Source organism: Misgurnus anguillicaudatus, chromosome 18 (genome assembly GCF_027580225.2).
Source record: "Misgurnus anguillicaudatus chromosome 18, ASM2758022v2, whole genome shotgun sequence".
Taxonomy (NCBI): Eukaryota; Metazoa; Chordata; class Actinopteri; order Cypriniformes; family Cobitidae; genus Misgurnus; species Misgurnus anguillicaudatus.
This window is the reverse complement of record NC_073354.2, coordinates 23998001-24025764: the sequence shown is the minus strand read 5'-3', so window position 1 is coordinate 24025764 and position 27764 is coordinate 23998001. Positions and strand designations below refer to the sequence as shown.

Sequence of the window (27764 nt, the reverse complement as noted above, 5' to 3'; positions counted from 1 at the left end):
TGAATATTGTGTCTCTTAAATGTTCACATGTTCCAAAGCAAAAACCCAAAATATTATCTAAAAACCCATGCAGGAAGTCTTTGCCCCAGCCTCGTTTGAAGGATCAACTGATTGAGGAGGAACAGAGAAGGGAACGTTCAGAGAAGTTCCAAAGCTTCCGTCTGATCTGGGACAACATTCTGGAACAGCGTAAACAGGAAAAAATTACACGCAGGGAAATGATGAAACGACAGCTGGAGACTTACGTTGGTTTTCAGGTTTGTGATGTGTTGATATTGTAATTGCATGAATTTAGATTTCCACAACACTAAGGCCTGGTTTCACAGACAAGGCTTAGCTAAAGCCAGGAATAGGCCTTAGTTAAATTAAGATGTTTAAGCATCTTGCATAAACATGCCTTAGGGGGCACCCTACTGAAAAATCCAGCTAAGACCAGCATAAGCTGGTGAGCTGGTTTCAGCTGGTCTCCCAGCTTGATTTTAGCTGGTATTGCTGGTAAGCTGGTCTAGCTGTGTTTTGGTCACTTTTTAAAGGAGCATTTCACCCGTAGAAACATTAATCTTTATTGAAAGTGCGTCATATTTGTAGTTGAAATGTAACAAACATTTCGAATTTGGTGCCTATTTGACCGAGAAAAGGGGTGTTTATAGTCTCTCACCCCCTCAACAAAGTTATTGGACTTCCTGCTTTCAATGATGCAAAATGATGATTTTTACATCATTGAAAGAAGGAAGTGCAACACTGAAATCTGTATTTCTCCTGTCTCAGCAGAAACTGAGGAAATGATGCACGACCATTCAAAAACATGACTGGGGTTCTAATGATACAAAGCTTAATGTAAATGGGTGATGTGTCCCTTTAAGCTGGTCTAGCTGGACTTAGCTGGTCAGGCTGGAAGACCAGCTGACTCACCAGCTTTGCCAGGCTGGGAGGATCAGCTTAAACCAGCTACTGCCACCTTAAACTAGCAAAAACCAGCTCCCAGCCTATGCTGGTCTTAGCTGGATTTTTCAGTAGGACAAGTACACCAAAGCTTTTAAACGCAGGTGGACGACGATTGTAGGCGCTTGCCAGCTTTTTTTTAGCTAAGTGCTTTGGTTGCTATGATGCTTTGTTTATCAGTCATTGAACAATGCCCCAGTTGGTTGTTGTGATATTTGTCCAACCCCTCACGAGCTGAGCATTTCAAAGTTATTTTCACTGCAAGTTATTTTTAATTGAGAAAGCTAAAACATGCATTTTACTGTGGGTTCACACCAGCCGCGTTTGAGGCGTCAAATTCGCGTCTAACGCATCTAGTTTGCCGCTTGAACATTTTGAGTTTACTCACTTCATTCGCGTGTGAAATTCTAGTCAATCGAGACATTCACGCGGAAATTCACGCTTCCTGTAATCACGTCACTATACTAGAGCAAGCTCCTGATTGGTTAACGCAGCGCGTTTTTTCCACCAAAATTCATGTCGCGAGGCCTCCAGACGTGCGAAAACGCGTTTTCACATTGACTTTGAAATCACTCACGCTTGACGCCTGTACCGCGGCTGGTGTGAACGCAACATAAGTCTAGCATTAGCCTTAAAGGGATAGTTCACCCAAAAATGAAAATCATTGCTACAGAGTTCTTTTGAGTTCTTTGTTTTTATAATCAAGCAGAAGACAGGAGCACCATTGAATTCCATAGTAGGAAAAACAAATGCTATGGAAGTCAATGGTGCTCAAAAACTTATTTTAACAGACTATTAATTTTCGGGTGAACTATCCCACTAAGCCTTGTCTGTAAATACAGTGTTTTAAGTATTGCTATTGATACAATAGTCATGCAGTAGTTACAATGCACAACATACAGGTCATTAACATATGTAATTACTTTAAATGAATGAAGCAAAGATTTCGTAATGCTTTTGTTATAGGACGCTATGGATGCGTACCGGCAAAAGATGCTCCAGGCCCGCGAGGCGTATAGCACCCATGTCTTAGAGCAGCAGCCTCTTAATAAGGAAGAAATGTCTGTGGAAGCAACTGAACAGGTGGAGTTAGAGAAAAACCCTACTCAGGTTCAACCAGGTGCACGTAAGAGTGCAAACAAGAAGAAGTGATCTGATTGGTCACAACTATACAACATTAAACTGGTGTGGTCTGTACTTTAATTAAAGTGATTAATTTTATTGATCTGCTTATTAGAAATTTCACATGATCTCTTTCTGTTATTTTTGTAGTTTAATAGTTACTGTTAGATTTGTTCAGAATTTGATCTAAAGGATTCACTGTGATTTGAAATGCAATTGAATTGTGACTTTTTTCAGTTAATCAGTTTGCCAAGTTATTTATATATATAGTTTTATTTAAAAGTGTTATTTATCCCCTTTGCAGTCTTAATTTTTCAGTCCTGACTGAAAGAAAACCTGATGCTCAATAAAGATAATGTCCTATAGCATTAGTTTCTATTACTTAACTTAGCATATCAGCTCATTATCACAAAAATCTCAAAGTCAAATGTAACTTATTGATTATGTTACTTAAAGCTCACATAACACATGCTGTTTCTGCATTTCTGATGTTAATCTGGAGTATCTATAGAGTAGTATTACATCCTTTATATCTCCGAAGAGGGTTTAGTTTAATCAGATTTATGAAAGAAAGATTAGCTTTACCGAATCGTTTAAATAACGTACGAAAAAATGAAGAAGGAGTTACTACCACGGGAGGAGCGAGTACGAGTCATGCAACACTATACAACACCTTTTAACTTATGATTCACTACATGTTCGTGTCATTTATATAATATGCACGCGCCTTTTTCCAACATAAGACACAATTCTTACTTACCGCATGCAACTCATTCAGGAATTGGGACGTTTCAATGAAATCCAGCACATCAAACACACACGCAAAACTCCGCTGCTACCCCGGATAATAAACTATATCCATTGTTTCCATAAGGCTGGCTTTATTCTTCAACTTACCTCCAAAATCACACTTCTTTATTTGTGCCATTGTTGAGTTGTGAAATTAAACAATGCTGTGTCGTGTGATGTGATGTTTGTAAGTTCTAGCGTCTCCCGCTGATTAATGGGTGGGCGGGGTTTTCCGGGGGAAGTGCCCATAAAAAGAAGTGATACGTATAGAAACCCCTGAAACGTCAGCTGGACCCATAATCGAAAAAAAACTTTCCGAAACTTGCATTCGACACAGAAATACTCTGTAACACGCCCAACTGCTTTTTTGACACTTTGCCTACGTTTAGCATGAGAAAATAACTCTATAACTGTGTTAATAAGTCAGAATGCATGAAATACCATTGAACCCCCCCTTTAATGTAACTCACGACCAGAATACATAAGCAATTAAAAAACTGTCAATAAATTACTGTCAATAAATTAGAAAATAATAGATAAACAAGTCAAATGTATTTTTATTTTATTGCATTTACACATAAAGTATATTTACATTTTCTGCCAGCTACACTGCAGCTGTCCATAAGGAGTGAATGACCTCAGTTATTTGTAGGATGTCTGTCCTGTTGGATATTATATTTTTTTAAGAGTGCTTTAGGTTTTCGGAAGGCCTGCTCCAGGATATATTATTCCATTCCAGTGGACAGTTAGAGCATTACTCACATCCACGCTGAAGATGCCTCTGCTCATAAGGATAATTAAGGTTAAATCTCCCTCTCTCTCTCCTTATTTTATATGTCCTGCTATTTCCTAGCTTTAAAGCACAGAAAAATCAGAGTTGGTCATTTATGTGTTCTGACTCCAGTCTGTGGTTGACATCTGACTAAAACAATCTTCATAACTCCATCAATAAGGAAGCTAATTCACTAAGCCATGGTCAGAATTTACACACACACAAAACATTGCATTTCTTTTCCCTGCATCAATGAACTTTTAGCTCAATATGAAGTATGAGGCTCATGGAAAGTGCAGGATTTAATTCTAGATATCCATGAGTGCCACACACCCACGCTGCACTATGAAAGAGTCATTACTGACTCATATTAGCCCTGCATGCCCTATTCTGGCTGATGAGACATCAAGAGAGCCTAAAGAGTATTTATTGTAGTGTTATGCCGTGACTTTTTTCTACGGTATGATTTTAAAAGTCTTCACTTATTTACATTATCACAGGGTCTCCATACTACAGTACAGTGCTCACAAGGGGGCCCGAATGTTATTTTGAACTTGTGGCTTGATGTTTTTAAAACCTGATGTGGCCTGTTTCTTTCTTTTTGACTTAAAAAAACTGTATACAACTGAACGTTGTTGGTGCCAGACGGACCGGTCTGAGTATTTCACAGTCTGCTCAGTTACTGGGACTTTCACGCACAACTATTTCTAGGGTTTACAAAGAATGGTGTGAAAAGGGGAAAAACATCCAGTATGCGGCAGTCCTGTGGGCGAAAATGCCTTGTTGATGCTAGAGGTCAGAGGAGAATGGGCCGACTGATTCAAGCTGATAGAAGAGCACCTTTGACTGAAATAACCACTCGTTACAACCGAGGTATGCAGCAAAGCATTTGTGAAGCCACAACACACACAACCTTGAGGCAGATGGGCTACAACAGCAGAAGACCCCACCAGGTACCACTCATCTCCACTACAAATAGGAAAAAGAGGCTACACTTTGCACGAGCTCACCAAAATTGGACAGTTGAACACCGGAAAAATATTGCCTGGTCTGATGAGTCTCGATTTCTGTTGAGACATTCAGATGGTAGAGTCAGAATTTGGCGTAAACAGAATGAGAACATGGATCCATCATGCCTTGTTACCACTGTGCAGGCTGGTGGTGGTGGTGTAATGGTGTTGGGGATGTTTTCTTGGCACACTTTGGGCCCCTTAGTGCCAATTGGGCATTGTTTAAATGCCACGTCCTGAGCATTGTTTCTGACCATGTCCATCCCTTTATGACCACCATGTACCCATCCTCTGATGGCTACTTCCAGCAGGATAATGCACCATGTCACAAAGCTCGAATCATTTCAAATTGGTTTCTTTAACATGACAATGAGTTCACTGTATTAAAATGGCCCCCACAGTCACCAGATCTTAACCCAATAGAGCATCTTTGGGATGTGTTGGAACGGGAGCTTCATGCCCTGGATGTGCATCCCACAAATCTCCATTAACTGCAAGATGCTATCCTATCAATATGGGCCAACATTTCTAAAGAATGCTTTTAGCACCTTGTTGAATCAATGCCACATAGAATTAAGGCAGTTCTGAAGGCGAAAGGGGGACAAACACAGTATTAGTATGGTGTTCCTAATAATCCTTTAGGTGAGTGTATTTTTTGTTCTGCTGAACACAAATACATTTTTTTTAAAAAGGGTTTATAACAAAAAGATCTGGGGCACTATTCACTTCCATAATATTATTTTTTTCTACTATGGAAGTCAATGGTGCCCCAGACCTGCATATTAACAAACATCTTCATTTGTGTTCAGTAGAACAAAGAAATGTGTACAAGTTTGGAACAAAATTAAGGGAGAGTAATTTTTTGTGAACTATCCATTTAAAGATGTTAAGTGAAAGAAATGCTTGGTCAATTTTTGTTATCATGTAATGTTTATTATAGGACAAGCGTATAAATAAAAATGGCAATTATATTTGTTTATGTGGTGCATAGACATCCTGTTCTTTCGAAGCAGTAGTTTGACACCTACATATTCAAGTGAACCTGTTGAATACCAATCGAGGTAACAGTTTATGAGATGAATTCCCTGCTGTTTATGTAATGAAACAGTGCAAGTGTGTGGAGATAGGTGTGATAAAGCAGAATCCCCATTTGATGCTGTGCATCACCTAGACACATGAAATGTGTTATGTGATTTCCTGTACAGAATCGGATACTTCTAGAAGTAATAGAAGACATCATTCAACATCAAAGACACTGATGTCTGATCAAAACAAATATATTAATACACTAGATCACCTGTACAGTATAGGCACCCACAGTAGTTTTATTTAGACATAGCTTTAGATACTTAACCTTTCTTCAAACGTGCAGTAAAACCCAGCAATGATTTTCCTTTGTTAAAATTTACATTGACTAAGTCAGCCAATGAAGACCTTAAAGGAATAGTTCACTGGTCCTTTGTGAACTGTTCAGTGAACCGTTCCTTTAATTTTATGGTATACATTAAAATGAACTCCACTGAACACATTCAGGATTTATTTGCATGCAGACTGTAAGTCAGACCACACTGACCCAAAAATCAATGAATGACCTCACTTATACAGTTTTGTCTACATATATTCCATTATCTAGTTTTTATATACATTGTTGGGAAGATTCATATTAAGATTTTGAAAATTAGCTGCTCTGAGCTTTCGGCCATTTAGTGCAAATTAATATATTTTAGTAGTAGATGTAAATTGACGTACTGTAAACCAATAGCAGCTTAGGCCCAGTTATGATTATTTGGTGACCCCTACTGTTCATTGTAGTTAACAGATTCTCGTTTAACTTAGCTGGGTCTAATGTCATCTGTCTGCATCTCTCTTCCTTTTACTGGGTAATCAGACAGTATTATTAAATCTTAGACGGTGTCTTATTTACAGATACTCTAGAAAAGGACAGAGAGCAGTGAGGTTGTCACTATTGTCAGACTAAGCCATTGTCAGCTGTCATTCAGTCGAATGTGGCAATGAAATGTCAAGATGTTTAAAGGGATACTCAAGCGAATTTGCGAACCTACAAGCCATCTGCAATGTACATGATTATTTTTGTTTAAATGTACACAATTTAAGTAGTTTTGAAAATGACCCAGCTCTTTCAAGCTTTATAACTGAAGTAAACAGGGTCCAGAGAACATGCCTTTGAAGCCCAAAAAAGTGCATGCATCCTTCACAGACGTAATCCACATGGCTCTATGAGGTTAATAAAGGATAATAAATGACTTTTAGGCTATTTTAAACATCTAAAATTTCAAACAAGTATTTACCATTTTGACCCTTACAGCCAAACCTGTAAACACACACATACATATAAATTGGGAAATAATGTAGACTTCTACAATATATTGATTTTACACTCACCTAAAGGATTATTAGGAACACCATACTGTGGTTGACCCCCTTTTGCCTTCAGAACTGCCTTAATTCTACATGGCATTGATTCAACAAGGTGCTGAAAGCATTCTTTATAAATGTTGGCCCATATTGATAGGATCTTGCAGTTGATGGAGATCCAGGGCACGAAGCTCCCATTCCACCACATCCCAAAGATGCTCTATTGGGTTGAGATCTGGTGACTATGGGGGCCATTTTAGTACAGTGAACTTATTGTCATGTTCAAGAAACCAATTTGAAATGATTCGAGCTTTGTGACATGGTGATTTATCCTGCTGAAAGTAGCCGAGTAGGATGAGTACATGGTGGTCATAAAGGGATGGACATGGTCAGAAACAATGCTCAGGTAGGCCGTGGCATTTAAACAATGCCCCATTGACCCTAAGGGGCCTAAAATGTGCCAAGGAAACATCCCCCACACCATTACGCCATTGCATTAATGAGAAATTGAACAGGTGTTCCTAATAATCATTTAGGTGAGTGTATGTTAATTGGGACATAACGTAGACTTCTACAATATATTGATTTTATATCAAATAAATTTTGATAACTATAGTCCATCCTACACTCAAGTAATTATGTCCCCAGACAACCCCAATGAGACATTTTATCTAGATGTAATTTAAGGACAAACACACATTTACATACACATACATGATTTGTTTTGTAAGTCTATTTGCTATTATAGTCATGATGTTCATGTAAAGCCATGTCACATTCACTTGCATTAGAAGTTGATTCATTGGAAAACACTATTCTTTACAATACACTTCAGTATTAAACATGCTTTACATTCCTCTCAGTTTAAACCCCAGGGTTCATTTACCAGACGAATATTTGCACATTGTATCATTTTATGAATTATTCATAAGTTGTTGGAAGGTCATCAAAACAAAATAATAATGACATGCTGGGCGTTCTGATTATAAAATAAAGCACACACTCGCTGTTTAATCATCATCAGCTTGTGTAAGGTGCCGCTTTAAATAAAGGGGTGGGACAAAATATGCCAAGGGTAAAGGGACACCTAATTAGATTGGACAGGCAATCGACATCATCCGCTGCACGCGGCATTTACATCGAGATTATTTTCATTACCTGTGTCACTTTGCACTTCTCATAATCATTCATGTCAATAATATTTAGATGGGGTGAAACTGAGGTGTGAATGTTCAGTGGGTAAAGAAATAGTCCTCCCAAAAATGACTTTTTAATTACGAATCATTATTCACAGTATTGCATCTTGTTAATATTTATAATCTTTGCTTAGATGTTTTAATTAATTAGGTGATATGGTTAACAAAAGCAATCTGTATAATTCATTATATGAAAATGAATGGTAGTGTTTTTAAAAAATATGTTTTTCTTTCCATAGAGAGAAAGATCATGAAAGATTGAAGAAACATGAGGGTGAGTACATTTATTATGTTTATATAGTTTTGGGTGGATGAAGTATTCCCTTTAATATAAGGTAAGGAAAATTTAGTTTTTCCAAGCCTTACTATTTAATGCACATCAAAGTATGTAAAAAAAAAAACAATATGGAGATGTTTCAAAATAAAGAACTAATAATTTGTTGTATACCGCATGCACCGACACTACTTCTGTAATTAGATGGATTTATGGCTGCTAGCAGAAAAAAAACACGTCAGTGATATAGCCCCTTGCTTTAGGCTTGCTTCTGTAAACTTTGGCCCTTCCTCAGAGAACAATACAAACATGCATTAATGACAGGGTCCAATCAAAGCCTAAATAGAAATCCTATTAATGCAAACAGCAACCCACTTAATGCTGAATATAAATGCCCATCCCCTTCTTTTTTAATATTATGAATAAAAGGGCCAAAATAAATGAGAAACAAAGTCATTGATGTTCTAGCGTGTGGCTTTATGGAGTGTTTGGTGTAGGGAGCAGGTGATTGGTCAGTATTTTGTACTGTACGTAGGAGGACGGCCCCTACCTTATATGGGTCTTATCGGTCTCTCCAAGGACCTGATAAGGAAATGCATGCAATTCTTATCTCCATCATTACACTATGAAAGGGTCTATAATCAAAGGGATCTATTTCAAACCTGACTGAAGGCTTAGTGTTTGCTTTTTGTAGCAGCATTGCCCTCATAGGTCTCTCATGTGTGCTGCCTTTTTGTATAATTTACATATACTGCAATTAAAAACATACATCTGACATTGCTGATATGAAGTGTTCGATAGGTGTTTTTTATTGAACGAAAACTGTGAATGAAGGGAAGCTTCATTATCTGCAATTTGTGTCAGGAAAAATTGTATACCCTTTAAAAAGTCCCCAATATTTACCATTTAGGTACAGATATGTATGTGTACTATTAATGTGCACTAATTTGTACCATTTTGAATCTATGAGGTATTAATATAGTGCAAAAGTGTATTTTTTGAAAAGGTGCAGACTTTGTGACAGCTAGGGAGCATTTTTGTGACAGTGTAAGTATTCTAACATAACTTATGATGTGCATAGACATGACCTTTCTGTTCAATAGCTGTTTCTTTTAAATTAGTGCCATATCATCCCTTGGACAAAGACAAACTCACAAACCAGACATTCAATATTGTCTGACACAAAGAGCTGGTTCCATAAAGAGTCTACAGCTACAGTACAAAAGCTGTTGTGATGTAGTCTTTGACTCTCACAAAATACACACATTGGGCATAAACAGAGCTAAACTCTTGGCAGACCTTTATAATACTGATTATGCATCACATCCAGATTACAGGGTGGTGCTATGTTGTATATTATTTATGAGTGCTATGAGATGGTTTAGAGGGGCGGATGCGCTTTCCATCCTGCATCTCTGCGGCTCCAGGTGCAGAGTCCCGCCCCCGTTTCTGCAATGTGACGCGAGGCTCACTCAACGCGTCGGGGAAAGGGTTGGAAGGCGGCTTCGGTAGTCATCCAGTCCGAGGTGCGCATGCGCGGCGCTGCAGCGATGTTTCCGCTTTGAGTGGAAAAGGGGAGGTAGAGAGAAGGATTTGGAGACGCAGCAGGACGCCGAGTCTGGAAAGATTAAAGGGACACCCCGCAAACGCTCACGCGAAAAAACTTCCAACGTTCACAGTCCAACCATGGAGGATATGGTGACAGGCAGTTAAAATGTGAGCTGTAAAGAGACGTTCTGCAAAAACGAGCGAGAGCGGTTATTTCCCCTCATCGTTCACGGGTGATCTCGGGCGCACCGTCCCCTCCGTGTCGCGCGCACCGGGGGAAAATGAAGAAGTTTAATATCCGTAAGGTGCTGGACGGTTTGACGGCCGTGTCGTCTCCCACTCCATCCCCTCAGCCCGGGGCCAGGGAGAACGATCTTATCCCGGAGACGATCCAGTCTGAACACTTTCAGCTCTGTAAGGTGGGGAAGATTTCAAGTATCAATGTATCTGCACATCATGCAACATCACTTGATGTGGCTTTTTCTTTAACATCTCACGCAAGTGCTACCTAGTGCATGCTTTTTACTTTATCCCAAGTACTACGCATGTCTTTTCAGGTAGGCAGATGTGAACTGATTAAATGCAACCATTACAGACACATTTGCGTACTCCCATATAAAAACTCATTCTTATATTGTTTGCTTATTTTGCAAGAAAACCATATACCGTATTACTTATATTGTAATGCAAATCACAAACCATTACAGAGCGGAAGAGCTATAATTCTCTATATTACGCACCGGCGGAATACGTTTCTACTGCACATAAAGACTCATACTCATGTTAAATCCACCACTGTTCTGTCATACTCTGTATGATATACTCACTAAATATGATTTTATACAAGCAGGTGCGTGTGTTGAAAGAGCTGGCTCTGTTTTGAAAATGCGCACAAATGCGTAAAATATGCCTGCGTGACAGGGGTCCGTTTGTACCCAACACGAAACGCTTTTATTGCCAATCATTTTCAACACTAGGCTGTTTTTCATTTACAGTGGTGAAAACGGCAACTTTGGCTATATTTTGTTTAATCGTATGGTTAGAATGAAGCTGGGATGCTTGAGTGAAGGGAGGGAGGAGGTGGGGGGTAAACAACCCGCTTCTTGCATAATCCACGGTGCCTGGGATTACTATGTAATTGAACGTGTTGAGTATTTTCATTGAACATAAAATTGATCTTTTTGACACCAGTGAGTTGCCCTCCTCGACATTTTTGGCCACCATAGGTGACCATGATGTTGTCTGGGTAGGGGGCTCGCTCGGTTTTGATACGCGACCACTGCGACCTGCGAAACAGTCACAGTAATGAATGTTATGAATAGGCCAGTTGCCTTTCCTGCATTAGTTTTGAAAGTATAATGGATGAAATGAATCGTTTTTAATGAGAAACGCGGATTCTGTTGAGGCTCATCTCTTCACGTCCATCATGCGCACGCAAACCCACGTCTAAACGGATTATGAGCCCACGCGCTATCGCGCAAACAGGAGGATGGCACGCTGAAGTATCGCGATTAAGTGCGGCAGTTCCACGTCGGTAAATGTTGTGGTTTCGTAAACCTATCACATAATAGTCATATACTGTAAGTCTACTTTTATTCAATATATATACAGACCAGTTAATGTAGCCAGGAATCCATGGGTAAATTCTTTCTTAGAAGAGTTTAAGGGAATTATGGCACAAAGAAACGTATAATTAAAAAAATCGCTGAGACAGACGTCAACAACAGTTCTCCCCACCTGGCTTTAGTATTAATAATGTAGGCTACGACGTTTATACGAGTGCTTTTACACAGAATTTGATCCGTTTTGTCAGATCTAAATTAAATACACGCATACGAACCAAGTGAATGTTGTGTTGGGTTAATACTTCAGAATTACAAAAAGATGAGAACAGATACGAGAGATGGACGGATCCTGTTGCTACTGCGCATGTCAACGACAGGTACCAGTCCACGCGAGCGCTGCTTACGTAACGCGCTTAGCCACTAAACAAACATACAGAGACGCCGTGTCTCATCACATAGTGAGCTGCCTAACTAGACAACAGTATTTTTAGGAATCAACAATCGGCCTTTGTTGACAGGTCACAAAGTTTTAAAGCCAAAGAGACAGTGATAGTTTTATGCACAAGTGACCTCAACAAGTGGTGAGCTGCCTAACTAGACAACACCATTTGATGCCCACAAATGCTGTCTGTGTAGGCAAGTCACGAGGTTTTAAAGCTCAGCCAAAGAAACACAATGACAACTGTTGAGCAGTGGTATCTTATTCATATGGTGCTGTCTAGTTGGGCAGCTCCCTATTTGATATTTTTTGCTGCCCAGAAATGCTCTCTATGTAGGCAAGTCACAAGGAATTAATGCAAAACCAGAGACAGAGATGCCAGATGTTAACCAGAGGTCAATGCATTCGAAGATGTTGGTGTGCAGTGAGGTTTTAGTTTATGTGCATTAAACATTAAAAATTGCCATCATTATATAAATACATATTATGCATAAAATATTATACATGCCAATCCAATGCCTAAAATAGTCATTCTATGGATGTATCTGAATGTTTAAGATTTGGGGGGAGGTTAAAATTTAAAAATCTAAGATGTGGTCTTTGGAAAATCCTTATTGATTGGCAATTTTATCTAAATATTATGGGAGGCATGATAATCTCCATATTTTCTAAAGTGGTTACAACCTTGCACTTTGCATTAGATGTTCATTTAAACTCTTCTGTCTTGGATTTTAGACCGTACGCCATGGCTTCCCCTACCAGCCTTCCTCTATGGCATTCGACCCCGTCCAGAAGATTTTGGCCATTGGGACTCAGAGCGGAGCTTTACGATTGTATCCTTTATACAATTGAAAGTTGATTGTGTGTGTGCTTTGTTTCAGGTCACAGTCCAACCAAAAGTAAGTATTTGGATTTCTTTACCAGCTGTTTTACCCAGACATTGACTGACAGTTCTCTTGCATTTAGATTTGGTCATGAAGCCTTTTGTCATGATATTCAAAATCAAAGCCTTACTGATGTCTGCAATAACCCACTGTTTGCAAGTGTATGCCTTACTCAATTGTGACTTAAGTGTTATGCTGCACCACAACAGAATAAGCGATGCCAATTGTACTTAACCGAAATGATCCACTGTCATGGGTTGTCAGTCAGGGCCTTTATGAGTCTTTCATAAAAGAGCGGTTATTATTACAGGATTTGGATCAGGATCTGCCATTTCACTCTAATGACTGAATTTCCATACATGTATTCAGTTATCAATTATATTATACAAGTCACGAGGTTTATTCCCACCTCAGAGATGGCAAATAACTTCCTCTCTTATCAAAACCTCCATTCACGCTCTGTTATTCAAAAGATGCCCTTTGATTTCCAATCCCTGGTTCATTCATAGATGCAGAAGCATCAGCATGAGTTTACTTTTCAGAGCGAACTCGGGTTTAATTGAAATGATCTCTTCTGCGATCACAAAGCAATAATTTGCCATTAATCAGGTCGGTAGATCTCACTTGACTTGCCTTTTGTCACGTTGTGTAATGGCTATGGAAGTTGAAGTCTTTTAAGAAACAAATCGTATTTGCCTCTGTAATGTGATGTGCGATATTTAGACAGATAATCGTTGAAATGAGGGCGAATGGGATTTGATTGTTCGAACTATCGGCAAAAAAAGAAGTACAAAGTAACCTTGTGATTGACCTGGATGGGCTGAGGTGATGTAGATGAAGCCTTAAAGGGCACCTGTTATGCAAAATCCACTTTTACAAGGTGTTTGGACATAAATGTGTGTTGGTAGTGTGTGAACACAAGCACCATAATGAGAAAAATCCACCCACTCTTTTTTTTATCTGCTATAAATCAAATAGCCTCGTTAGACATGCTGTTTTGATTCTCTTATCAATGTGAGGTCACACTGATAAAGCCCCACCCATCACATTATCAAAGTTTCCGCCCTCAGTGAGTTGTTGCTGTCCTCTGATTGGTGAGATACTGTTATTTCAGATTGTATGAACAGGAATCAGATCTATTTTAACTGTTTGTTGGTAAGGGCTGTAGCTCATTTGCATTTAAAGGTACACACACAGAAACAACCCAAATAGGGGTATTTTTGACATGATATAACAAAAGATTGGTGGGGCATTTTGAGCTGAAACTTTACAGAAACATTCTGTTCACACCTGACATTAGGGGTGGGCGAAGTGGGCAAAATATCATATCACGGTTATTTTAGGCAAAATCACGATTTCGCAATTTTTATCACGCTTCTTTTTCGTGTTGGTTTTTCAAGACTATTTTGCCATTACTGAGCCTTAATACAGCCATAATAATGCCCCCATTTAAAAATGCAGTCCTAAAAGGTAACAAAATATGCACAGATAGTAGCCGCGGTGAGTATACTTTAAAAGCTCAGTGGACATGTGCGAGCAGAACATGGATGTGGAAAAAAATCTATCCGGCCCTTAACTAGCCTTCATAATCCTACGCGCTGTCAGCAAAATAGCACACTAGCGACTAACTTCAGGAAATACGTTGATCATATACTTGGAATAGGTAACATATTCTGTTGTATTTGTTATATTATGTTGTATTTCTAGCTCAGGCTGCGTTGTGTATCTGTAGCTCGGAGCAGATTTGTGTAAACTTTTCCCTGTTTGAGAATGACTGAAAGTGGCAGATCAAGAGAGCAGAATGACAGAATCCTGGCAAAATCATCAAAGATTAGAGCAGTAGGAGGCAGAGGAGAAACTTCAGTATGAGGCCAGTGGGCAAATGCAATGTGATCCTAAAAGAATTTTGCACTTCAGATCAGAGCCTCTGCTTCCCCAAAGTGACACGACACCCGCATGTTAAAAGACCAAAAGACCAGAAAGAAAACCCACATGACAAGTTTGGCATTAAGTTGTTTCTCTAAAAAAGATAAATGTTCACGATCTGTTTCCAGCGGCCACTGGTAGACATTAGCACTTAGTTTAAGTGTTAAATTTGTGAGCTGATTGTCACAAAAGCGACTTGAATAAAAATTGTGTTTAAACGAGTTCGAACCCTTACCCCATCTGCCATTGGTGAGATTGTTTGGTTGACCAATGGCAGACAAGGATTTAATCTTTTTGCTGTTCGATTTAGAACAATTATTTTACAAAATGAATGAGCCATCCCATTTTCCCATTTTATACAGGTGAACTATCCCTTTAAATGGTTTACGTACACTCACCTAAAGGATTATTAGGAACACCATACTAATACTGTGTTTGACCCCCTTTCGCCTTCAGAACTGCCTTAATTCTATGTGGCATTGATTCAACAAGGTGCTGAAAGCATTCTTTAGAAATGTTGGCCCATATTGATAGGATAGCATCTTGCAGTTGATGGAGATTTGTGGGATGCACATCCAGGGCACGAAGCTCCCGTTCCACCACATCCCAAAGATGCTCTATTGGGTTGAGATCTGGTGACTGTGGGGGTCGTTTTAGTACAGTGAGCTCATTGTCATGTTCAAGAAAAATTTGAAATGATTCGAGCTTTGTGACATGGTGCATTATCCTGCTGGAAGTAGTCATCAGAGGATGGGTACATGGTGGTCATAAAGGGATGGACATGGTCAGAAACTATGTTCAGGTAGGCCGTGGCATTTAAACGATGCCCAATTGGCACTAAGGGGCCTAAAGTGTGCAAAGGAAACATCCCCCACATGATTACACCACCACCAGCAGACTGCACAGGGGTAACAAGGCATTATGGATCCATGTTCTTATTCTGTTTACGCCAAATTCTGACTCTACCATCTGAATGTCTCAACAGAAATCGAGACTTATCTGACCAGGCAACATTTTTCCAGTCTTCAACTGTCTAATTTTGGTGAGCTCGTGCACATTGTAGCCTCTTTTTCCTATTTGTAGTGGAGATGAGTGGTACCCGGTGGGGTCTTCTGCTGTTGTAACCCATCTGCCTCAAGGTTGTGCGTGTTGTGGCTTCACAAATGCTTTGCTGCATACCTCGGTTGTAACGAGTGCTTATTTAAGTCAAAGTTGCTCTTCTATCAGCTTGAATCAGTCGGCCCATTCTCCTCTGACCGCTGCATACTGGATGTTTTTCCCTTTTCACACCATTTTTTGTTATTGTTTAGTATTTTTACAAGCTTTACATTTTTGGTCTATCATTTGAAGAATTCAGCCCACTGTTTTGGGTGGTCCCTGTCCCGTGAATTGTATTGTCAAGCACAGCGGTGTGAGAATGACACGCTCATTACTCAACTACCTCGCAGGCACGAGGACTACGTGACTCACACGCAGATCTATTGATCAACCTTACGTACACAAAGTGGTGTGAGGACCTCATGGTATAGCAGATACATTGTAAGTAGTCTCATGAGTATTTTCACTTCCTCGACTGTCCGTGACGTTATCGACTGCTAAGCACAAATGTGTTCTTTCTCCAGCATTGATTCGCTAACAGTGTAATTGAAAATAGAACCAACTATGAGTCTTATAATTTTATTCATAATGATGATGATGATTGGCCTCTTCAAAATGAATGTAGATAATATGTCATAAAGATCACACCTCGTACCCAACATGAGTTTGATGAGGGTTGTTTAGGGTTTGCAATAAACATATTGTGTATAATATATCTGTGTAATAAAATAGTGGATGTGTCCAGTACCAGCTGAGGAAACTGCTTACATACCAGCATTCAAAGTAACATACAATATATTATATATATATATATTAAGGTTAATACATTTTTAGGTTAACCAATCGCTTTTTCGGATGCTATTTTAATTTTATCACCAGACGTTGGACCGTATGCATGAGATTGTGGTATATTTTAGGTACTGTAGTGAGGGATTTAAATACAAATCAAAAATACCTTATTTTCTCTAATAATGTTAAATAAAGTACAATAGACACCTAAATATTAAAAAGGACTCATTGCAAAATTGCATTACACGCATTATAAGCACATAAATACAAATACGGTAGCCGTGTCCTGACTGCGTCATTTCTTTGTGTTACTTGTGATTTGTTTAGTTTTTTCTGCGTCATGCATGTTAGCCCAACACACCCATACACATTTATACACATGGACGTTGCCTGAGGATGCCCATGCATGCCACTACTTACATAATCCACGGGATCATCTCAAGATCTGGGCAGCAGTGTGTATGCGTGTGCGCTCTGATCGACTGGAGCAAAGACTTTAACTCCGTCCTCTGTGCAATAATGGCACAGCAGTCGTCTATTATTAAGCGTGCGTGTGAATGTGTTACTGTACTCTGCTGCTGCACCGCTGGAAGAGGCTGTTCAGAACTGAATGAATCAGATTTTGAGAACTGAATGAATTTGAATGAATCAGATCAGGCAATAGCTGGCTTCTGATTTTGAAGATGATGGTTTGGATGGTAATTGATGTGTTTGTTAAAAGGACATTTCAGAAGATTTTTTAAAAAAATGTCAAATAAATCTTTGGTATCCCCAGATGTAAAGTTTTAGCTTAAAATACCCCATAGATAATTTGCTATAATGTTAAAATTGCCACTTTGTAGGTGTGAGCAAAAATGTGCCGTTTTTGGTTGTGTCCTTTAAAATCCAAATGAGCTGAACTCTACACTAAATGGCAGTGCTGTGGTTGGATTGTGCAGATTAAGGGGCGGTATTATACCCTTCTGAACCCTTCTGGTTTACCAAAACTAAGTTACTGGGTTGATCTTTTTCACATTTTCTAGGTTGATACAAGCACTGGGGACCCAATTATAGCACTTAAACATGAAAAAAGTCAGATTTTCATGATATGTCTTCTTTTAAGGATTGTGTCTGCCGTCTCTTCGTTAGTTTTATGTAGTTGTTTTTTTTCCACAGCGACTTTATTAAGAATGCGCAAGATATATTCATGTCATCTAGTCAGTGGTTGGTCTTGATAAACGTTTAAAAGCTCAGATAAGTTGTCACTTTGTCTAACAAATGCAACTCTTGTGGTGCGTGTCATGTATTTGTGTCCGACAGTAATTGTGTCATTAAAGTTGTTTTGAATCTGTTACAGAAGTGCTTTATTGAATGTAATGGCAGTGCTTTAACTCTTTCGCCGCCAGCATTTTTCACAAAAGTTTAATGCCTTCCAGAAAATGCTCCTTTTTAAATATATAAACATACAATATATGAATTAAAAGAACAGACCCTCTGCTTTCAAACAAATCAGTTTCATCCTACCTTCATGTGTTCTGTTTTTATCACCTCTCAAATATGTGTAGGTTTCATCAAAAACACCAATGTTGAGCACAAAAAGCTGAGATAATTCCATTTTTGTGAAGGACTTTTGATAGAGATCAGATGCAGAGCGATCTTTAAAACACGGACATACAGCTGTTTGCCCTAGGGCAATACTTCCGGGTTTTATAAGTTGCGGATAATAGCGGTATTGCAGATTGACGAGATAACTCGTCAATGGTGGGGAAAGAGTTAATGGGGTTTATTAAAGGACCAACGTCACTTTTTAGCAAAATTACATCTGATAAGATGAACAGAAACGTTATTTTTTGTATTTGGTATATTACAAATTGTTTGCGTGGTTTATGGTTCAAAAAACACTTTAATTTCCAAATACCGTACATTTTTGTAGGTCCAGATATGCTGTCTTCCTGAAACGCACTGATTTTGTACAAAACTCATTGATTTGAAAAGCTCTGTGTCCCTGATTGGCCAGCTAATCTGTACATCGTGATTGGTCTGAATACCTCTGACGTCAGCCGGAAATGTGACGCTCCTTACCATGTTTGAAAGATTCAGTCACAATGCAATGCAAACAGTAGTTAACTTACAGGCTGTGAGTCAAAACAGGAGGAATTATGATAATGTCACTCCTCTCTACTGTACATCACCAATCCCAGGAAGTAAACTGTTGCCTACAATCCGTGTGTTTGTTGTAGTCCAAGAAAAGAGATTTACGTTGCGTCATCGTTTACTTTGGGGTACGTACCTTTTGCATATCGTTAACATGTACTCATACACACTTACACACCAAAGGAAATGTAAAATCGTGAATCAGACAATACACTGTAAAAAATACTTTGCTGCCTTAAAATTTTTTGTTGAATCAACTCAGATTTACAAGTCATTTCAACTTACTATTATTTATCTTGATTAGAGATGAGTTGTTATAACTACAGGTGAGTTGTTATAACTTATAAATTAAAGTTGACTTTTCTCAACTATATTTTATAAGTTGTGACAACTAATCTCTGCTGACATGACTTGTAAATCTGAGTTGATTTAACAAAAAATTGTAAGGCAGCAAAGTTTTTTTTACAGTGTAGGTGCTCTTTAAAATTAATAATTTACTTACTGTACACTGTCAGAGAAAATGGTCAAAACATGGTCCAGAGTTGTCACTAGGGCAGTGCTCTTTCAAAAAGTACACATTTGTACCTTATGGGGCGGTTTCCCAGAAAGGGATTAGACTAGTTCTAGACTAAAATAAATGTAAGAGCTGTCCAAACTGAAAACAACTTGCACTGACATATCTCAAAATACATCAGTACCCTTTGTTTTGCCTTAAAATGCATGCCAGTAATGTTTTTAGTAAAGCATGTTTGTTAAAACTAATTATATTTCCTAATTAAACTAGGGCCTAGTCCTGGCTTAATATTGACACCAAATGTAAACTTTACATAAATGGTGCATATTAGGACCTTTTTAAAGGTTACTGCCCCAGTGACAGCTTGTCACCATTTTTGTTTATTTGATATTTTTTCAGTCTTCAGTGATTCTGGCCGACAGTTTGCTGGCTTTGCATTGTTTCAGGACTTTCATGTCCAGCCCAAACTCATTGCCCTCATTTTCCTTTTATGGTCATCACTCACATCAATTTAATGCTACACCAACATTAACACAACATTTCTGCATATAAGCGCACGCTGTCTTCATGAAGTTCACTTCGGTTCACCCCGTCCCTGCCCTGGGATTTCAAGCCTATCAGCTTATTTTTATGCTAACCTCTTCAAAAAGCTCCTATAATACTTACTCTTTTTATTTTCTCCCCAGCAGAACTAGAATAGGTCCATCTGTAATGCCTTACTTTTATTGCGCTGATCTAATAAGCACGACCTATATTGCCATCCGTTTCCCCAGAGGCCTGCGTGAGAAAACCTCTTAATGGCAGGGACATACCGTGTGTCAGTACCGGGTCGTCATAGAAATACGGTTTTGTGATGTTGCAAAGAGAGGCTGTTAAATAATTTACAGTAAATTACCCTCCTGGTACAGTCTAGCAGTGTACGACTATCAGACGAAGAGCAGGGCTGAATTGGATCTGGGTGACACCCTTACATAAAGGCACTTGTGAGGTTTCTAAAGGAAAGGCTAATGGAAACGTTGTCGAGGGATTGAATATTGTCTTCACTTTTCAGAAAACAATGACAGCTCACAAAAGTCGGACATTGCTGCTTTTATTGGCATTAAGTGGAAAAGCAATAGTGAAACAACACAATAGCAAATTACAGAGACTGAGGCACCATTTGTGGATTGTTTATGCAGACTTAAATATTTAGCGTAAGTTTTTTTTTTTTCTTTTGCTGGAACATGTAAGTGAACGATATCCTCCCCTGTCTGATGCAGAAACCTTGTAGCGATCGATGCATCATTTACCTGCATCCCAAATTTGATTCTTTTCAATATTGATCTAAAAACAACGATTCACTCTCTATCCAAATATCGTTGTTGTCACGGTCTTACCTTCCTAGTTCTGTTCCTCTTCCCGTATCTTCGCTCCCCCCACCCCCCTCACTGCAGTGCATTTTTGTGTCTGTCTCCACTAAGTGGTTGCTACGCAGTTTAGAAAGTGTGGTGCAGTTTATGGGATGCGGTTGCCAGGCGAGACAGTCTCCTATTCTCTCACGGTAAATTCTGTCGACTGTGTTGTGAATCCCCTTTGAGGTCACCTACCTGCTGTAATCACACACAGCAACTGACGGTACGTTACGCTTCTTCAACGTTTCATTTTTAGTGCGAAACAAGTAAGCGTCATCTGTTGTTCGCAACGTCTCGTGCTTCATCATGCTAACAAGGCTTCGTCGAGCTGTCAGCTGATCTCTCTCACCATCAAAGCTCGTCCTTGGCTCATTGATCTGTTTCATCACTTCAAAGAGGCTTTCAGCCACAGAGCCCCTCTTCCCTTCCCCTTTCACCCCTCCATCATTTTGTAGCACCCCAGCCCCTTTAGCCAAGCTTATCTTCTTGCCCTGATTAAATATTTTGTTTCTGGATCACAGGAAGTGTGCCAGTGGACAGCATTCTTTTCTGTTCGGGATTATTGTGTCTGCATAGGATTTTTGTCAATTTTTTCTGTTAGAACACTCGACAAGTAAATTGCACTCGTCTGGGTTTGTCTAGCAGTTTGATTGGGAGAACGCGCCCTGTGTTAACACCCTCTCTAGGAAAATCGGCATAAAGGGGAAGAGACGGACCACTCAAAAGTAGTATAAGTGGGAAAAATTGCAATGGCAGCTGTAAAAATGGAAGGTTAAAGACTCAATCACCTTTTTTTAAATGTTTATTCACTCTATTATGTGCAGGACAGGATTGAGAAACCGAGTTTTAACGTGACATTTTTTTAATGTAATTGCTGATGTGAATATGTTACAGTGAACATATCTGTCTTGGCAAAGGCGTTGGAGGTTTGGTTAACTCTGAGCTTGTACTGTATTGTATATTTATTACATAAAAAGAAAATAACATAGCTTTTTTGTTTTGGCATTAGTGCCGGCCCGAGTCTCTTTGGGGCCCTAAGCAGAATTTGTTTGGGGGCCCCCCTTCCCACCAATTTAAAAAAAAATAATAATAAAGAAATTACAAATATTTATAAAAGAACAAAGTTGCACATTAAGTAAGGGCTAAAATTAGCATTAGGTACAGAAATCAAGTCAAATGAATCTTTATTGTATGAATTAAATATTGTGTTGTCAATGCACACGGTTTCTATATTGCACATGACTCAAACGCTAGAACTGCAGACACACGGCAGTTTTCTGCAAATCAGAATTTTCTTGTCTTGAATTATTCATTCATTTATTTATATTACTTGTTTAAGTTATTTAATTGTAAAAAAACAACAATTGCCGCTTATCCCCTGCCCTGTTTGGCATTACCAAGATTGATGCTAGGTGGACTGACTTATCGATGTCTGTAATCAGGGCCGTGCACAGGGGGGTGGCCCGGTGGCTAGAGCAACTGCCCTTCTGCCCTAATCGGCTGAGGTGCCCCTCTCGCCAACCCCAGTCAAAGTGTTCTGTTACCGCTTGTCTAAAGATCCACTGTTTCTGGTAATCCACTTCGTGATTTCCCGCCCGCTCCACAGCATTTCTCACGTTCTGTGTCCACTCTTTGAAGGGCGAAGACGACAGTTTGTTGTATTAACAGGTAGATTTATTACATTACCTCAGTTGTTGAGCTGCTCAATTAGTAATTTGGTAGTTTGAAGTCGAGAGAGGTCGTGTTCTATATTTATTTTTGCTTGCTTGTATTCTAGTGATCACTACTTAATTTTCTCGTTATCTCGAGAAAACAGCAGCTTGTTTTCTCGTGATCTCAACATAACAAAAGTTGTATTCTTGTGATGTGATTAAAGCTTACGTGTACTCAATAGAACATAATTTTTAGACAGCAAAAGCATATTTAGCAAATTAGCATAGATGAACAAATGAGATTTTACTTAGATCAGGCATTCGCTCAAGATGAAACAGATTTGCCAATAATTGACCATTTGATAGCGCGGTGAATTTAGGGACCGTCTTTAAAGTACTCCTTATACGTTTCTACTTTAAACAGCATTAAAATGGAATAACTTAAAGTCAACAAACAGTCACAAAACCAACTGTAAAGTGTTTCTGGTTGTTAACTATAATGCACACTTTTTTAGATGTTTTATATTTATTCAAATAAACTGTTAAATACTATTGAAGATAGAAACGTGTACAGTGCACTTTAGAGATGGTCCCTAAATTCACGAACATCAAACTTTATTTATTTATTAAGTCTATCGACAATTAGCTACGCGGCGAAGACTCCATAGCTGTGTCCCAATTCAGGGGCTGCGACCTTCTAAGGTCGTATTTTAAGACCGATTGCGTCACAGCAGCGCGACTTCAGGCTGGTAAGGCCGTCCCAATTCGAAGGATGCTTAGAATGAAGCCTCAAAATGCGTCCTCATTTTTTCGCGCTGTTAAGGATAGAACGAATGGATCCTTAACAGCCGAGGATATCCCAAGATTCATTGCGCGCCTGCAACGGCGGCTGGATATTATAAAATAAACAATTAAAACCTTCATTAAATAAAAGTGTGTATTTATCAAAAAAAGTTTGTCACTGTTTTAGTTTTATAAGTTATGTTTTGTGTTAATATTATTATTTTTATGATGCATATATTTCTAAGGTTGATTTATTAAATTTAATATACTGTTGAATAGTTTAATCTACATCAACGTGTCATATTTTATAAACTTAATTAATATTTTTCTGATTTCATATTTATTTTAATAAGTCAGAAACGTTTCCGCTATGTCCTGCTAACAGGCGCAGCAGGTGACGCCAATTATGGGTCATCCGAAGGTTAGACCGTCTCATTTCAGTTCTCTTCGCGGATTTCTGAGGCTGCCACCTTGAAAGACCGAGTGCTCATATTTAAGGTCGCATGCTTATAAGGTCGCAGCCCCTGAATTGGGACACAGCTCATATGCATCAGCAGTCCACTTCAAAATAAATGAAATATTATGGACAGGAAATTACATTATGGCATTTGGATTATTATGTCTGGATAGCGTGAAAACAACTCGAGATCATGAGAAAACAAGCAGCAAAAATAAAAATATGGATGACCTCTCTCGGCTTTCCTATGTTTTTGTATTTCTGTGGATGATTGGCTCTCTGTCTTCTTAAAGTGCTAACAACTTAGCAAACATTTTTAGAATTACAGCGATTGTCTAATGAGTAATGTACCCGATGAGATTTTTTTAAATGTCAGAGTTGGAAGGGAGGCTGCAAAAGCTGTTCAAAATTGCAAACATGGATTCAAAGCTTCAGCATGTAAATCATATAGAATATTAAGAAATTTTGTCACACTCTAAATCTTGTTATAAAGTCTATTTTCCATTATAATCACTTATATTATTTGATACTAATCTATAACACATCATAATATTAAAACCATATTGTGCCCCCCGCGCCCCCTTTTTGGTTTGGGCCACTGCCCCTCAAAATGTCTGTGCATGGCCCTGTCTGTAATGTCGTAGTTTTGAGCACTTTCCTGCCCCAGACTATAGGTAACTGTGTATGGTGTTGACGCAAATTGCTAAATAATCGTTCCAAAAATGAAAATAAGGCTCCTTTTGGCAAATTTTTTTATTTTAGGCATCGTCATGTGTGAATACATAATTTTTTGATGCCAATTGTTCTTCCCCAACCTTTCGCTATATATATATATATATATATATAAATATATATATATATATATATATATATATATATATATATATATATATATATATATATATATATATATATATATATATATATATATATATATATATATATATATATATATATATATATATATATATATATATATATATTTTGCACTGCAAAAAAAAAGATATTCAAGAAAATGTTCTTAGTATTTTTGTCTTGTTTTCAGTAAAAATATCTAAATTTTTTAAAATTAAGATGCTTTTTCTTGATGAGCAAAGTGACCCAAGCAAATAAGTCTAGTTTTTAGACCAAAAATATCAAATGTAAGTGATTTTATGCATAAAACAAATGAAAAAACAAACAAAAAAAATGGGGTAAGCAAAACATTTAAATTTTTCTTAAACACAAAATTCAAGGAAAATTTGCTTACCCCATTGGCAGATTCTTTTGCTTGTTTTTATGCACAAAATCACTTAGAATTGATATTTTTGGTCTAAAAACAAGACTTATTTTCTTGGGTTGTTTGGCTCATCAAGAAACAGCATCTTAATTTAAGAATTTTTAGATTTTTTTTTACTGAAAACAAGACAAAAATAGTACTAAGAATTTTTTTCTTGAAAATAATTTTTTGCAGTGTGCCCATTCCTAATCTATATAGTGTGTTTCTGTGGCATTGGTAGAGCATTGCATTAGCAGTGCAAAGGTCATGCTTTGATCCCAGGTAACAAATAATTAAAAAATATACCTTGAGTGCACTGCAAGTCGCTTTGGAGAAGTGTATGCCATATGCACAGGGCTGGAAATGGGGGGAATGTGGGGGGACGGATGTCCAGAGAGTGATTTTTGAGAGGCAAAGGATTATTCTATAATGCATCGTCAAGCTTCTCACGTGACAATTCAGTCTCAGAGGCAACGCATGACTGATGTATCAGTTTCATTTCAGATTTTTCCTCTTATTTAAATATCCATTAACTAAATATGCAAAATTCCCGCTCTACAATTTTTTTCTTTAACCTGAGGACACATTTATTATTAAGTTATTAAAAGTTTGTGTGACTTAATTACTCCCCTTCCATTCTGCCATTTTCAGCGCAGCAAATGCATAAATGCAAATGTAAGATGCTCAATACCATTTCGCTACAAAGTCTCATTTGAAATACACCATGTAGTGTTATCCTGACAGATTATTGTTATCCAGTTGCAGGGACAGTTTCACCTTGGGTGTATGAGGGCTAATTGCCCTGCTGTTGGTTTAGCAGCTGGACTGTGATCTTGATAACCCTTTGGCGGACCTGGGGTTCAATGCACATCACACCCATGAGATGGCCTCTGATCATTAAGTGCTACCATCTAAGCTCCTGAATGGACCTCATGGTGGCTTTGAGCCAAACGTACACTGTACTGCATGCAGTAGCAGGTGTGACCTTGACAGTCCATGTGGGTGTTCGGCTCAAACCGCTCTTTATTTTTCATTTTTTCTGCATTCACGCTTTACTGTGGGCTGAGAGGCGTTTGCATCAAGCACTGACAAGAAAAATATCCTTTTTTATCATGCTCTCTTCCTCTGCCTGTACCTCCTATCCTTTGTGTAAGCAAGCTGTTATTTCTCTTTCTTTACTTTTTGCTTTTCCTTTAGTTACTCAGCAAAAGGAAGTACTGTTAACATCATGGTTTGCTTTTTTTAACACCAAAACTGCATATTTTCTAAATAATATTTTTCAGGAGTGGTGTAGGTTTTTTTATCTTTTAGGATTGTGCCGCAATAAAAAAAAAACGTTTTAAAACAAAATAATCATCAATCATTCATCCGTTGCTAACACAAGCAGAAATAGAGAGTTACATCACAGTAATACAAACATGATAATTTTATATTACGGGTGTATTTTAAAGGTGCAGTGTGTAATTTTTAGAAGGATCTCTTGACAGAAATGCTAAATAATATACAAAACTAAATTCTCAGGGGGTGTATAAAGACCTTTCATAATGAACTGTTATGTGTTTATTGCCTTAGATTGAGACGTTTTATCTACATACACAGAGGGTCCCCTTACATGGAAGCCGCCATTTTGTGCAGTCATGTTTCTACAGAAGCCCTTAACGGACAAACTTTTTTACTATGTTGTCTCCAACGATGACATGTTTGTCCAGTGGTAGCTACCGTTGCTTCTCTATGTGTTTCAAAAGCAAGAGGTGAGCAGTGGACTGAGCTGTAAGTTGCAATTCGCAACCTCACCACTAGATGCCGCTAAAATTTACACACTGCGCCTTTAACGATTAAAATACATAATTTATCAAAAAACTTTGATTAAAGGGTGGTTTCCCAGACAGGGCTTACCCTAGTCCCAGATTAAAATGCATGTTTGAGCTGCCTTAACTTAATAACACTTTGCACTGACCTACCTTAACATACAGTATATTAATGCCAATCTTTTGTCTCAAGATGCACACCAGTATTGTTTTTTGTAAGGTTTGTTTGTATATGTCCTAATATAACTAAGGCCAACTCCTGGATTAATTTAAACCAGGGCTAGTCAACGGGCAGCCTGCGGGCCATATGTGGCCCTCTATTTATTTTTATCGGGCCTGCTGGTCATCTTTGTCTGATTTAAAATCAGCTTGGTTACTTTTTAGCTGCCTTTTCACTGTACATGACAAATGACGGCCGATAATCCAGAAGAAGAGACGCAAAGGGGCTGCGTGCTGTGACAACCATCTGCGGGTGAATACTTTTTTGATCCAATTTGAGCATTGGATGCCTTAAAAAAAACTTGTGCCAACACACCGCATGTGACATGCCGACCGGAAGTGATGTTTTAAGTGTGTTTCAATCAAATTCCCATCTATACATATATGTATCTATACATATATGTATCTATACACACACACACACACACACACACACACACACACACACACACACACACACACACACACACACACACACACACACACACACACATATATACATACATATACAGTTGCAATCAGAAATATTCAACCCCCAAAGAGTTTTAAGGATTTATTAAAAATAATATTTTCAAGGTGCGGGATTCTACTTTTGATGAGTTTTTATGAGTTAAGTGAGGCATAACATCAAAACAAAAATTGTTTTATGTAGTATTTGTGTGTAATAGTATATTTTGTTAAGATAGCCATGTCACAATTATTCAACCCCTATATAATATTGTTATTTTTAAAGCTTTCTGACAGTTTTTATGGCCTGAAGTGGAGCTGAAACATCATTAAGCCTTTAGGAACTCTATAACGATCCTTCATTTGCTTCTG

At 38.3% G+C, this 27764-nt stretch overlaps 2 protein-coding genes across 9 annotated transcripts in view; both read left to right on the top strand.

Moving 5' to 3' along the window:
* adgb (androglobin) overlaps positions 1-2432 on the top strand; it is a 52147-nt gene extending 49715 nt beyond the window's left edge. For all 4 annotated transcript variants that reach the window (XM_055186555.2, XM_055186556.2, XM_055186557.2 and 1 more), the window contains 2 exons: positions 74-257; positions 1909-2432. In XM_055186555.2, coding sequence (XP_055042530.2) covers positions 74-257; positions 1909-2094 — 370 coding nt within the window. In that variant the 3' untranslated portion in view covers positions 2095-2432. The remainder of the gene's footprint in view (positions 1-73; positions 258-1908) is intronic.
* Positions 2433-8460: 6028 nt separating this feature from the next.
* Positions 8461-27764, top strand: part of stxbp5a (syntaxin binding protein 5a (tomosyn)) — a 128992-nt gene continuing 109688 nt past the window's right edge. For 2 of the 5 annotated variants that reach the window (XM_055185629.2, XM_073856133.1), the window contains exons 1-2: positions 9853-10448; positions 12769-12866. In XM_055185629.2, the coding sequence (XP_055041604.1) occupies positions 10311-10448; positions 12769-12866 (236 nt within the window). In that variant the 5' untranslated portion in view covers positions 9853-10310. Of the gene's footprint in view, positions 8482-9851; positions 10449-11587; positions 11610-12768; positions 12867-27764 lie in introns of those variants that run through there. The other 3 variants (XM_073856135.1, XM_073856134.1, XM_073856136.1) reach the window with 3 other exon arrangements.